Below are 16,820 nucleotides of genomic sequence, written 5' to 3'. Positions count from 1 at the left end.
CCTGATTTCCCTTCCCTCCTGAACCTCAGGCTCCTCCTGCCTACTCTAAGACCACACCTTGACCTCACCCCTTTTTTCTCCATCCCCCAGCAAGCGAGACATTGAGTTGCTGCTGAAACTCATTGCAAACCTCAACATGCTCTTGAGGGATGAGAATGTGAATGTGGTGAAGAAGGCCATCCTCACCATGACCCAACTTTACAAGGTGGCCCTGCAGGTGAGAGTGCCTTCCCCACGCAGGACCATCCTGCCTGATAGGTCTTGTTGACAGACTAATATGCTGGGGTTCAAAACCAGCATCCGAGCATACTCTTTATGGGCAAGATGTGCCGTTGGTCTGTGGGAGCAGATAACAGAGAGAGCTAATGTTGTCTCCTGGGTCAGGAAGTTGCACTTAACCATCATTCCTTCCATTGACCATCCATTTATTCACTCAGTAGACATTCCCTGAAACATGTCCTCTGTGATGCTAGGCTAGGTGATGCTGGGGACACAACAGTGACCAAGACAGCTTACTGCCTTCACAGTGCTCATAACCCAAGGAGGGAGGTAGACCTTGATGAATGAATCACATAAATATTGATTATGGAGTGTGATAGGAAAAGAACACTCTATGGTGTGATGTACATTAGCATTAATAAAATGAATGAATCCATTTAATCACCACCACCTTGTGAAGTCAGCATTGTTACTCCTTTACCTTAAAATGTGCATCTTCATCACACTGAGAAGTCACTGTCTGCATCCCCATGAGGGCAGGGCAAGGCCTGGCAACTACTCAGTCCTGTCTCCAGCATCACCCAGCACTGGGCTGGGGCAGAGTTGGAACTCAGTAACTGTTAACCAAATGAATGTATTCATCATTCATGGTTCTCTAGGTATCGGTGGAGGGTGTTGATGATTGATGCATTGTCTTCACCTTTTTGTCCCTTCCATTCCTTCCTGGCCTACTGGCAGTGGATGGTGAAGTCACGGGTCATTAGCGAGCTACAAGAGGCCTGCTGGGACATGGTATCTGCCATGGCGGGGGACATCATCTTACTGTTAGACTCTGACAATGACGGCATCCGCACCCATGCTATCAAGTTTGTGGAGGGCCTCATTGTCACCCTGTCACCCCGCATGGCTGACTCGGAGATACCCCGACGCCAGGAGCATGATATCAGCCTGGACCGCATCCCTCGTGACCACCCCTACATCCAGTACAGTGAGTGCTTCCTTCAGCTGCTGCCCCTGACAACCCTGCACCAGTTTCCTCTCCTTCACGCCCCTCCCTCTCTCCCCCTTGTCTTTCTTGGTTTTAAATTTCTGAAACAGTGCGCAGTTGCTAAGAGCCCTGATGGAGGTTCACATCCCAACTGCACTGCTTACTCATCATGAACTTGGGCAAGTTGCTTGTCTCTGTGCTTCATTTTCCTTTTTGTAAATTGGAGACGATAGCATAGTCCCACTCTCACAGGTTTGTAGTGAAGTTCCATGAGTGTGAGCCAATCAATGTGCTAGTTTTATGGTTTTCTTTTTTCTTTTTTTTTTTTTTGAGACGAAGTCTTCCTTTGTTGTCCAGGCTGAAGTGCAGTGGTGCAATCTCAGCTCACTGCAACCTCCGCCTCCTGGGTTCCAGCGATTCTTCTGCCTCAGCCTCCCAAGTAGCTGGGACTACAGGAGCCCGCCACCACACCCAGCCAGTTTTTTTAAAAATTATTTTTAGTAGAGGCGGGGTTTCACCATATTGGCCAGGCTGGTCTCAAACTCCTGACCTTGTGATCCGCCTGCCTCGGCCTCCCAAAGTGCTGGGATTACAGGCATGAGCCACCGCGCCTGGCAGTTTTATGGTTTTCTTACCTGCAAATTATAAAAGTAGGACATAGGCCAGGCGTGGTGGCTCATGCCCCAGCATTTTGAGAGGCTGAGGTGGGCAGATCACTTGAGGTCAGGAGTTTGAGACCACCCCTGCCAACATAGTGAAACCCCTGATCTACTAAAAATACAAAAATTAGCCAGGCATGGTGGCGGGCACCTGTAATCCCAGCTACTTGGTAGGCTAAGGCACGAGAATTGCTTGAACCCAGGAGGCAGAGGTTGCAGTGAGCCGAGATTGTGCCACTGCACTCCAGCCTGGGTGACAGAACGAGACTGTCTCAAAAAAAGCGTAGTATATATACACTTGGTGTCAAACAATGTGGGTGAGTATAAAGGAATAATGTCCCCTCCTTCAGTTCTGCTTTCCAGAGATAAACGCTGGTAAGAGTGTTATGTTTCCTTCCAGATCTTTCCTGTGCAGGTGTAGGTATTTGTATGTGTATATGCATAGTGTCTGCGTTTGTTTGCTTTTCTGTTTGCAAAAACTGAGGCCATGCTTTGTGTTTTCATTTGAGAGACATTAAAGTATAGTAGCTTGTGTCTGACACGTAGCCTATTTTCCCTTGTCTCTGAGCCTGATTCCTCATTGGTAAATTGGGGATCATTATTATGGCATCTAATTTAGGATGTAGGTATGAGCATTTGGTGAATTAATATGGCTGGAATAGTAAACATTCCGTAAATATTGGCTATTCTTACATATTGTCTGACAGCCTTTTTGACTTAATAGTGTCAGTGACATCTTTCCCCATGAGAATCATGTTCAGTTGCTATACCATATTCCATAGTATAGTTACATTACATTCTCCTAAGCAATGCTCTCTTGATGGTCATTTAGATTTTTAATTCACTATTTTAAATAACGTGGCATTCAAATGAAAACTATGATGAAATATCGTCTCACCCCAGTTAAAGTAACTTTTATCAAAAAGATGGACAATAACAAATGCTGGCGAGGATGTGGAGAAGGGAAACACTTGTACGCTGTTGGTGGGAATGTCACTTACTACAGCCTAAAAATTGTTTGGAGTTTGGAGGTTCCTCAGAAAATTTAAAATTGAGCTACCATATGATCTAGCAATCCCACTGCTAGATATGTACCCGAAATAAAGGAAATCAGTGTATCAAAAAGATACCTGCACTCCCATATTTATTGCAGCACTAGTCACGATAGCCAAGACTTTGGAGCAAACTAAATGTTCATCAACAGATGAATAAAGAAAATGTGGTGGCCGGGCGCGGTGGCTCAAGCCTGTAATCCCAGCACTTTGGGAGGCCGAGACGGGCGGATCACAAGGTCAGGAGATAGAGACCATCCTGGCTAACACGGTGAAACCCCGTCTCTACTAAAAAAATACAAAAACTAGCCGGATGAGGTGGCGGGCGCCTGTAGTCCCAGCTACTCGGGAGGCTGAGGCAGGAGAATGGCGTAAACCCGGGAGGCGGAGCTTGCAGTGAGCTGAGATCCGGCCACTGCACTCCAGCCCGGGCGACAGAGCGAGACTCCGTCTCAAAAAAAAAAAAAAAAAAAAAAAAAATGTGGTACTCGGTACTCATACACAATTGAGTACTATTCAGCCATAAAGAAGAAGGAGATCCTGTTATTTGTAACAACATGGATGGAAGTAGAAGTCATGAAGTGAAATAAGCCAGGCGCCGAAAGACAGCTTTGCATGTTCTCCCTTATTTATGAGAGCTAGAAATGAAAACAGTTGAACTCATGGAGACAGACAGTAGAATGATGGTTACCAGAGACTGAAAAGCGTCATGGGCGGCTGGGGAGGAAGTGGGAATGGTTAATGGGTACAAAATAATAGTTAGAACAAATAAGATCTAGTATTTGATAGCCAGGCATGGTGGCATGTGCCTGTAGTCTCAGCAACTCAGGAGGCTGAGTTGAGAGGATCACCTGAGTCTGGGTGGTGGAGGTTGCAGTGAGCCGGGATCACACCACTGCTTTCCACCCTGGGCAACAGAGTGAGACCCCATCTCGGGGGAAAAAAAAAAAGATCTAGTATTTGATAGCACAATGGGGTAACTATGCTAAAAAATAATCGTACATTTTAAAATAGTTGAAATAGTATAATTGGATTGTGTCTAACAAAACGGACAAATGCTTGTGATGGATACCCCATTTACCCTGATGTGATAATTATGCATTGCATGCCTGTATCAAAATCTCATGTACCCCATAATTATTTACACCTACTATATACCCATTAAAATTATGGCCGGGCACTGTGGTTCGCGCCTATAATCCCAGCACTTTGGGAGGCCGAGGCGGGCGGATCACGAGGTCAGGAGATCGAGACCATCCTGGCTAACACGGTGAAACCCTGTCTCTACTAAAAATACAGAAAATTAGCCGGGCATGGTGGCAGGCGCCTGTGGTCCCAGCTACTTGGGAGGCTGAGGCAGGAGAATGGTGTGAACCCGGGAGGCGGAGCTTGCAGTGAGCCAAGATCGCGCCACTGCACTCCAGTCTGGGCGACAGAGCGAGATTCTGTCTCAAAAAAAAAAAAAAAGATGTATATGGCATTTATTATGTTTCTGTATAGGAAAAGTCTGGAAAGATATCCACCAAAGTTGTAAGCATTAATTTTTGGGGACTGTATTGAGGGGAGTGGTGCCACAAGGGACTTTGAGTTGTGTGTATATACACATATTCTAATCTTTCACTATTGCAAACCCATGCTTTGAACATCTTTATAACTGAATTTTTTTTTTTCTTTATATGGAGTCTCACTCTGTCGCCCAGGCTGGAGTGCAGTGATGTGATCTTGGCTCACTGAAACCTCCATCTCCTGGGTTCAAGCGATTCTCCTGCCTCAGCCTCCGAAGTAGCTGGGATTACAGGCACAGGCCTCCATGCTTGGGCTAATGTTTTGTACTTTTAGTAGAGACGAGGTTTTACCATGTTGGCCAGGCTGGTCTTGAACTCCTGACGTCAAGTGATCCACCTGCCTTGGCCTCCCAAAGTGCTGGGATTACATGCATAAGCCACCATGCCCAGCCCCTTGTAACTAAATTTTTATACTCATTAATAGTCTCATAGAACTAATCGACTACCACATTTTCTGTTTTTCCCGCCGTTCATAGACATCCAGGTACCAGGATCTGTCCTTCCTTTTAGTCCCAAAAGCTGCTGTCTCCAGAGGCCTGGGAAAAAGTATCCCACTGACTGCTTCTCCTCTCTGTCTCTTAGACGTACTATGGGAAGAGGGCAAGGCAGCCTTGGAGCAGCTGCTTAAGTTCATGGTGCACCCTGCCATCTCTTCCATCAATCTGACCACAGCGCTGGGCTCCCTCGCCAATATCGCCCGCCAGAGACCCATGTTCATGTCTGAGGTGATCCAGGCCTATGAAACTCTGCATGGTAGGTCAACACCCTCCCCCTGCCTTCTCTACACTGGCCAGTCCACTCTTTCTGTGTGTTTTTTTTTTTTTTTGAGACAGAGTCTCTCTCTGTCACCAGGCTAGGGTGCAGTGGAGCAATCTTGGCTCACTGCAACCTCCGCCTCCTGGGTTCCAGCGATTCTCCTGCCTCAGCCTCCCGAGTAGCTGGGATTATAGGACGTACCACCACACCCAGCTGATTTTTTTTACTTTTAGTAGAGACAGGGTTTCACCGTGTTGGCCAGAGTGGTCTCGATCTCTTGACCTCGTGATTTGCGTGCCTCGACCTCCCAAAGTGCTGGGATTACAGGCGTGAGCCACTGCACCTGACTTCAGTTCTTTTTTTTTTTTTTTTTTTTTGAGACGGAGTCTCGCTCTGCCGCCCAGGCTGGAGTGCAGTGGCCGGATCTCAGCTCACTGCAAGCTCCGCCTCCCGGGTTTACGCCATTCTCCTGCCTCAGCCTCCCGAGTAGCTGGGACTACAGGCGCCCGCCACATTGCCTGGCTAGTTTTTTGTATTTTTTAGTAGAGACGGGGTTTCACCGTGTTAGCCAGGATGGTCTCAAAAATATGGAACGCTTCACGAATTTGCGTGTCATCCTTGCGCAGGGGCCATGCTAATCTTCTCTGTATCGTTCCAATTTTAGTACATGTGCTGCCGAAGCGAGCACCATTCTTGAAGAAATGTAGCTTGGTGGTGGACCCTGAGCGCTAGTCATCCATCTGGCAGGCCTGAGATTCTCCAGATTAGACAGGAATCTTTTGGCATGCAACAAAAACTGATTTTAATATTGAGGCATGTGGGGGTGAAATGACATGATGTCTGTGAAATATTTTCAAATATTCCAGTCCTGCCCTGCCACTAAAAGGGAGGATAGATGTTCCAAGATGAGCGAAATGTTGATGGGTACACAGAGACTCACATTATTTTCTCTGTTTTGTGCACAAATGAAAACCGAGAAGTCTGGGGTTGGGACACGAATGTGTACAGGTCGTGGATCTACTTCTCTCCATCTCTCGGCTCTTTGTTTCTCCATTTGAGTTTCACTCTCTGGTCGTTTCCTTAGGGTAGCAAAGATGTCCCCCCATAGTTCATGGCTCCCATTCCGTTCACTTAGCAACACCATGGGAAAGAGAGTGTCTCCTTCCCAACCATTCCAGCAGAACTCCAAGGGCTGATGGTCATTGTTTCTGATTGGCTGAGCAGAGATTATGAGCCAATCTCTGAGCCAATAACAGTGGCCGAGGGAATGTAGTGTTCTCACTGGCCCCAGGTCTCATGCCCACTCCAAAGGAGACTGGAGAAGGGGGGTTTCCCTCAACGGAGAATGAGAGTGTTGTTGGCTGAGGAAGGGGCAGTGGATGCTAGGCAGGCAGAATTACAGGCATCCTTTTTCCCTGTGGAACAGGGGAGCCTCACTTATCAGGGTGACTATTAGAAAGTCATCCTAGTAGCAGGGAGACCAGCAGTGAGCTGTTGCAGCAGTTCGGTTGGGAGTTTCTGGAGGTGAAAGTGGTGATTGTAACCCTCCCCAAGTGAAGCATACGTGAATTTCCAGACCAGAGATGGAGGAAGACGAAACTGTATGTGTTTACTAAAAGAGAGGGTGAGTTTTTGTCTTTAAGATTGATACTGATAGAGACCCCCAGGGTTTTAAGCATCAGTTGTAAGGCGGAAAGCCACACATTAGATCTGAGGGTGAAGGAGCTTTTCTAGTAGATGCCTGCAAGACCACTGCCCAAGTTTGGGGTTGAGAATTAGGACTGGCAGCATGCCATGAGTTCTGTCCACAAGACACAGCTCCTGCCGCTTTCTTCACAGCCAACCTGCCCCCGACGCTGGCCAAATCGCAGGTGAGCAGCGTGCGGAAGAATCTGAAGCTGCACCTGTTGAGTGTGCTGAAGCACCCAGCCTCCTTGGAGTTCCAGGCCCAGATCACCACCCTGCTAGTGGACCTGGGCACACCTCAGGCTGAGATCGCCCGCAACATGCCAAGCAGCAAGGACACCCGCAAGCGGCCCCGCGATGACTCGGACTCCACACTCAAGAAGATGAAGCTGGGTGAGGGGCTGGTGGGGCGGGGCAGGCAGACCATGCTGAAATGTTTCATTATTTACCTTAAACTATGCTAAATTTATGTTTACTAAGATTATATTATAGATTATATTATGTGGGCCAGGCACAGTGGCTCACATCTGTAATCCCAACACTTTGGGAAGCCGAGGCGGGCAGATCACTTGAGGCCGGAGTTCAAGACCGACCTAGGCAACATGGCAAAACCCCGTCTCTAATTTTTAAAAATTATGAAATAATTATAAAAATAATTATATTATTTAATATGATATATAAATTACAATATAATTATTAAATATGCATTTAATAAATTATGCATTATTTAAATTTCACAGAAAGAAATAAAATGAAAGTAGTCTCCCTCCTATCCTTCTGCCAAGAAGTAACCACTCCCCAGGTGTGAACACTTCCTTATGTTTTCTTCCAGAAGTGCTTTATGTGGAGTGTGGAGCTCTTCTTTCTTTCCTTTGTTTTAGTTATCAGAGAATTTTCTTTCTGAAGTAATTTTCTAGTGGTTGTATTGTTTATTAATAGTGTCAACTATGGGCTTTCTTGACTTCAAGATTTATTTTTTAAATCACACTTTTTATCTAGAGCATTTACGAAATATTTATTTTTTCATTTTAAAAAATAAGGAATTGGCCGGGCGTGGTGGCTCAAACCTGTAATCCCAGCACTTTGGGAGGCCGAGGCGGGTGGATCATGAGTCAGGAGATCGAGACCATCCTGGCTAATACGGTGAAACCCCGTCTCTACTAAAAATGCAAAAAATTAGCCGGGCATGGTGGCGGGTGCCTGTAGTCTCAGCTGCTCGGGAGGCTGAGGCAGGAGAATGGCATGAACCCAGGAGGTGGAGCTTGCAGTGAGCCGAGATTGCACCACTGCACTCCAGGCTGGGCAACAGAGCGAGACTCCCTCTCAAAAATAAATAAATACATACATATATAAATAAGGAATTAGGCTGGGCGCAGTGGCTCATGCCTGTAATCTGAGCACTTTGGGAGGCCAAGGCATATGAGTCACCTGAAGTTAAGAGTTCGACACCAGCCTGGCCAACATGGAAAACCCTGTCTCTACTAATAATACAAAAATTAGCTGGGTGTGGTGGTGCATGCCTGTAATCCCAGCTACTCCAGAGGCTGAGACAGGAGAATCACTTGAACCCGGGAGGCAGAAGTTGCAGTAAGCTGAGATCGTGCCATTGCACTCCAGCCTGGGTGACAAGAGTGAAACTCCGTCTCAAAAAAATAAAGGAGGGGGGGAATTGCCAGCACAGTGGCTCACGCCTGTAATCCCAGGACTTCAGGAGGCTGAGTCCGGCGGATCGCCTGAGGTCAGGAGTTCGAAATAGGCCTGGCTAACATGGTGAAACCCTGTCTCTACTAAAAATACAAAAATTGCCGGGCGCGGTGGCTCAAGCCTGTAATCCCAGCACTTTGGGAGGCCGAGACGGGCGGATCACGAGGTCAGGAGATCGAGACCATCCTGGCTAACATGGTGAAACCCCGTCTCTACTAAAAAATACAAAAAACTAGCCGGGCGACGTGGCGGGCGCCTGTAGTCCCAGCTGCTTGGGAGGCTGAGGCAGGAGAATGGTGTAAACCCAGGAGGCGGAGCTTGCAGTGAGCTGAGACCCCGCCACTGCACTCCAGCCTGGGCGGCAGAGCGAGACTCCGTCTCAAAAAAAAAAAAAAAAAAAAAAAAAAAAAAAAATAAATAAAAATACAAAAATTGGCCGGGCGCGGTGGCTCAAGCCTGTAATCCCAGCACTTTGGGAGGCCGAGACGGGCGGATCACGAGGTCAGCAGATCAAGACCATCCTGGGTAACATGGTGAAACCCCGTCTCTACCAAAAAATACAAAAAACTAGCCAGGCGAGGTGGCGGGCGCCTGTAGTCCCAGCTACTCGGGAGGCTGAGGCAGGAGAATGGCATGAACCCGGGAGGTGGAGCTTGCAGTGAGCTGAGATCTGGCCACTGCACTCCAGCCTGGGCGACAGAGCGAGACTCCGTCTCAAAAAAAAAAAAAAAAATACAAAAATTAGCCGGGCATGGTGGTGCATGCCTGTAGTCGCTGCTACTCGGGAGGCTGAGGCAGGAGAATTGCTTGAACCGGGAGGCAGAGGTTGTGGTGAGCCAGGAATGCACCATTGCACTCCATTCTGGGTGACAGAGCAAGACTCTGTCTCAAAAAAAAAAAAAAATTATTTATTTATTTATTTATTTATTTATTTATTTATTTATTTATTTATTATTGAGATGGAGTCTTGCTCTGTCGCCCAGGCTGGAGTGCAGTGGCTGGATCTCAGCTCACTGCAAGCTCCACCTCCCGGGTTTACGCCATTCTCCTGCCTCAGCCTCCCGAGTAGCTGGGACTACAGGCGCCCGCCACCTCGCCCGGCTAGTTTTTGTATTTTTTAGTAGAGACGGGGTTTCACTGTGTTAGCCAGGATGGTCTCGATCTCCTGACCTTGTGATCCGCCCGTCTTCGACCTCCCAAAGTGCTGGGATTACAGGCTTGAGCCACCGCGCCTGGCAAAAAAATTTATTTAAAGAGTGAAGTAGGGATCTTACTATATTTTTTCATAAGTAAGTGTACTAAGCAGCAGTGTATTTGGTACCTTGAGTTGTTTTCATTTAGTTTCATTTACTTTAATCTCGGAGTTCTTTCTACATCTACACATAGAAATCTACCTCATCTTTTTTTTTTTTTTTTTTTTTTTTTGGAGACAGTCTTGTTCTGTTGCCCAAGCTGGAGTGTAGTGGCGCCATCTGGGCTCACTGCAGCCTCCGCCTCCCGGGTTCAATTGGGACTACAGGCGTGTGCCACCATGCCGGCTATTTTTTTTTTTTTGGAGATGGAGTTTTACTCTTGTTACCCAGGCTGGAGTACAATGGTGCGATCTCGGCTCACTGCAACCTCTGCCTCCCAGGTTCAGGCAATTCTCCTGCCTCAGCCTCCCAAGTAGATGGGATTACAGGCATGCACCACCATACCCAGCTAATTTTGTATTTTTAGTAGAGCCAGGATTTCACCGTGTTGGCCAGGCTGGTCTTGAACTCCTGACCTCAAGTGATCTGCCTGCCTTGGCTTCCCAAAGTGCTGAGATTACAGACTTGAGCCACTACCCCCGACCAGGGTTTGTGTATTTAAAGTTATATTTTACCCACCAACTTTATCTTTGTTTCCTTTTTTTTTTTTTTTTTTTTTTTTTTTTGAGACAGTCTCGTTCTGTCAAAAAGGCTGGAGTGCAGTGGCCTGATCTTGGCTCACTGCAACCTCTGCCTCCCAAGTTTAAGAGATTCTCCCTCCTCCGCCTCCCGAGTAGTTGGAACTACAGGCGTGCACCATCATGTTCCACTAATTTTTTTGCATTTTTAGTAGAGACGGAATTTCATCATGTTGGCCAGGCTAGTCTCGAACTCCTGACCTCAAGCAATCTACCCCTCTCGGCCTCCCAGAGTGCTGGGATTATAGACGTGAGCCACCACGCCCAGCCTCTTTCTGTTTCTTTAAGCTTTTTATTTTGAAATAATTTTGAATTTACAGACAAGTTATAAAAATAGTACTAAAAACTGTGTACTCTTATGAGGCATGGACCACACATTGCGTTCAGTTGGCATGTCCTGAATCAGTTCTTCAGCCTTCCTTTGTGTCTCGTGACATTGACACTGTTAAGAGTCCAGGACAGTTGTTTGGTGGAATGCCCTTCATTTGGGTTTGCTCTTGCCTTGTGATTGGAGTCAGGTTAGGCGTTTTTGGCAGGAACGCTACAGAAATGATCCCCTGGTTGCCTCAGTACATGGGATCAGGAGGCACATGGTGTCCCATTGTTGGAGATGTTAACTGTGATCACTTGGTTAAGACAGTATCAACCAGCTTTCTCAAGTGCCATTTTTCTCTTTGTTAGTAATAAGCTGGGGGAGATACTTGAAACTATGTAAAATACATGTTTCTCTTTAAACGTTCACCCAGTGGTTTTTTTGGTTGTTTTTTTTTTTTTTTTTTTGAGAGGGAGTCTCGCTCTGTTACCCAGGCTGGAGTGCAGTGGCATGATCTTGGCTCACTGCAAGCTCCGCCTCCCAGCTTCACACCATTCTCCTGCCTCAGCCTCCCGAGTAGCTGGGACTATAGGTGCCCGCCACCACACCTGGCTAATTTTTTGTATTTTTTTTTTTAGTAGGGACGGGGTTTCACTGTGTTGACCAGGATGGTCTCGATCTCCTGACCTCATGATCTGCCTGCCTCGGCCTCCCAAAGTGCTGGGATTACAGGCGTGAGCCACCGTGCCCGGCCTCACCCAGTGGTTTTAAAAACATCCAATGATGATTATTGCCTGAGTCTATTATTCTGTCCTGGCTCCAAAGATTTTCCTTCTACATTTATTAGTTGACATTCAGCTGTAAGGAAGGACTTTTTCTTCTTCCCACTTATTATCAGGAATAAGTTGTTTTGAGCATTTCACTTACTAGCATGATAAGATATTCTAGATTCCTCTTGTACTGTCCTTACACCAGCCCTGGAATCATTCTTTCTTTCTAAGGAGCCCTGGTTTCCTTTAAGTGGGGAATGGTTTCAAAAATTAAGGTCTAAGTACCAGGTGTGCCCTTAGCTACTGAGTGTACATTCTTGATAGCCATTGCTAAAGTGCCTTCTAAACAACTGCACAAAGCCAGGCGTGGTGGCTCACGCCTATAATCCCAGCACTTTGGGAGGCTGAGGCGGGTGGATCACCTGATGTCAGAAGTTTGAGACCAGCCTGGCCAACATGGTGAAACCCCATCTCTACTAAAAATACAAAAAAATTAGCTGGGCCTGGTAGCGCATGCCTGTAATCCTAGTTACTTGGGAGGCTGAGGCAGGAGAATCACTTGAACCTGGGAAGCGGAGGTTGCAGTGAACCGAAATCATGCCACTGCACTGCGGCCTTGGCAACAGAGCAAGACTGTCTCAAAAAATAGTGATAATAATAATCTTTTCCTAGAGCTCAGCATGATAAGCTGCAGGGGTGTGGCTTACTCCCATTTCCCAGATCAGGAGAACTGAGGCCCAGAATGAGTCAGGTAGTTGCCCAGGGTCATACAGTGCTTTGGTGCCAGAGGCAGAGCTGCAGCCTGGATCTTTATCTGCTGTTTGGTGAGGCTGACCAGAGGCAGGGACTACCTGGGCGCCCCGGGAGGATGGAGGGCTTGCTGCTCTCTCTATAGCCAGCATCTTGTTCTTTTCCCTTATCCCAGAGCCCAACCTGGGGGAGGATGATGAGGACAAGGACTTGGAACCAGGCCCATCAGGGACCTCGAAGGCCTCAGCCCAGATCTCCAGCCAGTCAGACACGGACATCACAGCTGAGTTCCTGCAGCCTCTGCTGACGCCTGATAATGTGGCCAATCTGGTGAGGATGGGTGGGGAGTGTTTTCCCCCAGGGCAGAAAGGAAGGATCTCGGTCTTTCTCCTGCCTCCACTTCACACTGTCCACCTCCAGAGTACCCTCCTAATTTATAAAGAAAAGGGGTGCTGGCATCTGCTTCGCTTCTGGGGAAATTTCAGGAAACTTCCAATCATAGTGAAAGGTGAAGGGCGAGCAGGCATCTCACGTGGCAGAGCAGGAGCAAGTGAGAGGGAGTGTTTTGGGGCAGGGAGGTGCCACACACTTTTAAATGACCAGATCTTGTGAGAACTTGCTGTCCCGAAGACAGCACCAAGCCATGAGGGATCCCCCCTACGATCCAAACACCCCCGACCAGGCCCCACCTCCAGCATCGGGGATTGCAATTCAACATGAGATTTGGGAAGGAACAAATACCAAACTACATCAGTGAGCCTCAGGCCTGGTTATGCAGCCCGCTTCTGATCGTCCTCCACTGGGATGTCCCAGGAGCACCTCAGACTCACACGGCAGATCTACACTTTTCCACTTTCTCCCCACGCTCCTCTGCAGGCCCCACCTAGTTCCCAGACCAGAAACTGAGAGTGAACTTCTTTTCCTTCTCTCCCTAGTCCTTGCCCTCTTTTCCACCCCTGCAGCACTTGACCTGGGCCAGGCCCACCCTTTTCACCTGAAGCCCAACCTTCACTTGCTACCTGGCTCCAACTTCCTTCAAGTAAAATTTAAGTTCCACTTGCCTTAGTCAGCCATCTTTGATCTGGCTTCTGTTAGTTTGTTCTACCTTTTGTCTTTTTTTTTTTTTTTTTTTTTTTTTGAGGCGGAGTCTTGCTTTGTTGCCCAGGCTGGAGTGCAATGGCACGATCTTGGCTCACTGTAACCTCCGCCTCCCGGGTTCAAGCGATTCTCTTGCCTCAGCCTCCCGAATAGCTGGGATTACCGGCGCCCACCACTACACCCAGCTAATTTTTGTGTTTTTAGTAGAGACAGGGTTTCACCATGTTGGTCATGCTGTTCTCGAACTCCTGACCTCAGGTGATCCGCCCACCACGGCCTCCCAAAGTGCTGGGATCACAGGCATGAGCCACCACGCCCAGCCATTCTACCTTTTGTCTTATCACACGCTAGGAATTGACCTTTTCAGTTTTGCCATGAAGTTGTTCCTCACCATTTATAAAAATGCCTGCTATTCGTAGTGTAAAATACCATATGTCTGTAATGTGCCCCTTTTCTGTTGCTACTACTATGTCCAATCTTGCAAAATATTTGCTTGTTTTTAGTCATCTCAAAAGAACTAGCTCTTTGTTTTGTTCCCATTCTTTTGGCATTTTTTCTGTTTTATTTCTGTTGCCTTTATTTCTTTCCTGCTACTTTATTTGAATGTTTTTCCCCATGGTTTTAAGTGATTGGCTCATGAATTTTTAGTCATCTTTTCCAATGTAAGCAAGCATTTAAGGATTTGATTTTCCATCTAAGTACTATTTTAGCTGCACTCCACACATTTTAATTTATAGTAGTTTCATTATCTTTCTGTTGTAATTAGTTATTACTTAGAGTGTGCATTTAAAGTTCACTGTGTAGCCTTGGCAACATAGCAAGACCCTGTCTCTACAAAAATAAAAAAATAGCCAGGTGTAGTGGCATGTACCTATGATCCCAGCCACAGGAGAGGCTGAAGCGGGAGGATTGCTTGAGCCCAGGAATTTGAGGCTGTAGTGAGCTATGATGGCGCCACTGCACTCTATCCTGGACAATAGAATAAGACCCTGTCCCTAAGAAAAAATAATTTGGTTTTTTTTTTTTCTGAGACCGAGTCTCGCTCTGTTGCTCAGGCTGGAGTGCAGTGACGCAATCTCGGCTCACTGCAAGCTCCGCCTCCTGGGTTCACACCATTCTCCTGCCTCAGCCTCCTGAGTAACTGGGACTACAGGCACCTGCCACCACGCCCGGCTAAGTTTTTTGTATTTTTAGTAGAGTTGAGGTTTCACCGTGTTAACCAAGATGGTCTTGATCTCCTGACTTCGTGATCTGCCTGCCCACTTCAGCCTCACAAAGTGCTGGAATTACAGGCGTGAGCCACCGCACCCAGCATAAATTTTTTTTAAAGCTCCAAATGTATAGGGAGTTTGAAATTGTCCTTTTCCAGCCTGGCCAAGATGGTGAAACCCCATCTCTACTAAAAATACAAAAATTAGCCACGTGTGGTGGCAGGCACCTGTCATCCCAGCTACTTGGGAGGCTGAGGCAGGAGAATGGCTTGAACCCGGGTGGCAGAGGTTGCAGTGAGCCAAGATTGTGCCACCACACTCCAGCCTGGGGGACAGAGTGAGATTCCATCTCAAAAAATAAATAAAAATAAATGAAATTATCTTTTGTTACTAATCGCTGGCATCCATGGATGTTCTCTGTTAGGATTCTGGGGGGTTTTTTGTTTGCTTGTTATTTGAAGTCAATTCCCAGTCCTTACACTTTTCACTGAACCTCTTTTTGCTCGCTCCTTCCTTCCTTCCTTCCTTCCTTCCCTCCCTCCCTCCCTCCCTCCCTCCCCCCTCCCTTTCTTCCTCCCTCCCTCCCTTCCTTCCTTCCTTCCGACACAGTCTTGCTCTGTCACTCAGGCTGGAGTGCAGTGGCGCTATCTTGGCTCACTGCAACCGCTGTCACCCGGGTTCAAGCAATTATCCTGCCTCAGCCTCCTGAGTAGCTGGGATTACAGGCACGTGCCACTGCGCCTGGCTAATTTTTGTATTTTTAGTAGAGTCAGGGTGTCACCATGTTAGCCAGGCTATTCTTGGACTCCTGACCTCAAGTGATCTACCTGCCTTAGCCTCTCAAAGTGCTGGGATTGCAGGTATGACCCACTGCACCTGGCCTCTTTTGTTCTTTGGACAGGGTACCAGCTCTGCTGCTTCTTAGCCTTCTCCCATGGTGTTTCTCTATGGGGAATACACATCCCTCCCACCGTAAAACCTTGTCCTGTATTAGGCTGACTCTTGCCCTCCGTCAGTTCTCTTGCCCAGGGAGCCCTTGCCTTGCCTGGCTCCTGCTGTGGCTCACAGTACCCTTCACGTTCCTCTCTAAAGCACTACACTGTACCGTTATTTATTTTCTCTGTGACTTCCTCAAGAGGCAGAGCTCCAGGAGAGCAGGCCCAAGTCGGTTTTAGGCACTGCTATTTCCCCAGTATTGGCATGGCCATGGAAAGAATGCTTGTTGAGTTAATGATTAAGGAGAGGTTCTCTTCCTGGACATCCCACAGGTCCTCATCAGCATGGTGTACCTGCCCGAGGCCATGCCAGCCTCCTTCCAGGCCATCTACACCCCTGTGGAGTCAGCAGGCACAGAAGCCCAAATCAAGCACCTGGCTCGGCTCATGGCCACACAGATGACAGCTGCCGGACTGGGACCAGGTGAGTGTATCCTGGCCCTAACCTGGGCCAGGGGTTGGCACTTGTGGCTTCTGGGTTCTCCTTACTGGAAGAGCACCTCCTTGTGGTGCAGATGAAAATCATGTGGGAGCTAAGGTGTAGATAATGACAGGTACCACAGATAGATAGCTCAGTGTTTTTTAAGTCCTGGGCTTTGAAATCCAACAGACCTGGGTTTGAGGTTTGAGTTGAATCAGATCTCATCCACTTAATAGCTGTATGACTTTGGTCAAGTTAGTTAACCTCTCCGAGCTTCATAGTTTTACCCCGTTTTAACAGTATTATTAAGGTATAATACACATAAGTAAAATGCAGAACTCTTAACTATAGACCTTAGTGAATTTTCACAAAGTGAACACACCAGTGTAACCATCACCCAGATCAAGACACAGGTTAAATATCCCTTATTGAAAATGCTTGGGGCCGGAAGTGTTTCAGATTTCAAACCTTTGCATTTGGAATATTTGCATGTACATGATGAAGTATCTTAGGGATGAGACCCAAGTCTAAACATGAAATTCATTTATGTTTCTTATACACATAGTTCAAATGTAATTATATATAATATTTCTTTTCTTTTTTTTTTTTCTTTTGAGACAGAGTCTCCCTCTGTCGCCCAGGCTGGAGTGCGGTGGCGCAGTCTCAGCTTACTACTGCAACCTCCACCTCCCAGGTTCAAACG

The 16,820-nt window shown here is 47.2% G+C and overlaps 1 protein-coding gene and 1 non-coding gene across 2 annotated transcripts in view; one reads left to right on the top strand and one right to left on the bottom strand.

Moving 5' to 3' along the window:
- The window catches only part of SYMPK (symplekin), a 48,119-nt gene that overhangs the window by 13,258 nt on the left and 18,041 nt on the right, over nucleotides 1-16,820 (top strand). Inside the window, exons 6-11 of the mRNA XM_010377454.2 lie at nucleotides 91-217; nucleotides 958-1,207; nucleotides 5,066-5,236; nucleotides 7,079-7,318; nucleotides 12,568-12,722; nucleotides 15,970-16,120. Coding sequence (XP_010375756.1) covers nucleotides 91-217; nucleotides 958-1,207; nucleotides 5,066-5,236; nucleotides 7,079-7,318; nucleotides 12,568-12,722; nucleotides 15,970-16,120 — 1,094 coding nt within the window. The remainder of the gene's footprint in view (nucleotides 1-90; nucleotides 218-957; nucleotides 1,208-5,065; nucleotides 5,237-7,078; nucleotides 7,319-12,567; nucleotides 12,723-15,969; nucleotides 16,121-16,820) is intronic.
- On the bottom strand, nucleotides 5,821-5,927 carry LOC115892453. The gene has a single exon (XR_004052335.1). It is a non-coding gene; the product is annotated as a U6 spliceosomal RNA (small nuclear RNA).

This window comes from Rhinopithecus roxellana, chromosome 12, assembly GCF_007565055.1.
Source record: "Rhinopithecus roxellana isolate Shanxi Qingling chromosome 12, ASM756505v1, whole genome shotgun sequence".
Lineage (NCBI taxonomy): Eukaryota > Metazoa > Chordata > Mammalia > Primates > Cercopithecidae > Rhinopithecus > Rhinopithecus roxellana.
Note: the sequence above shows the minus strand (reverse complement) of the source record. Positions and strands in the feature narration are given on the sequence as shown.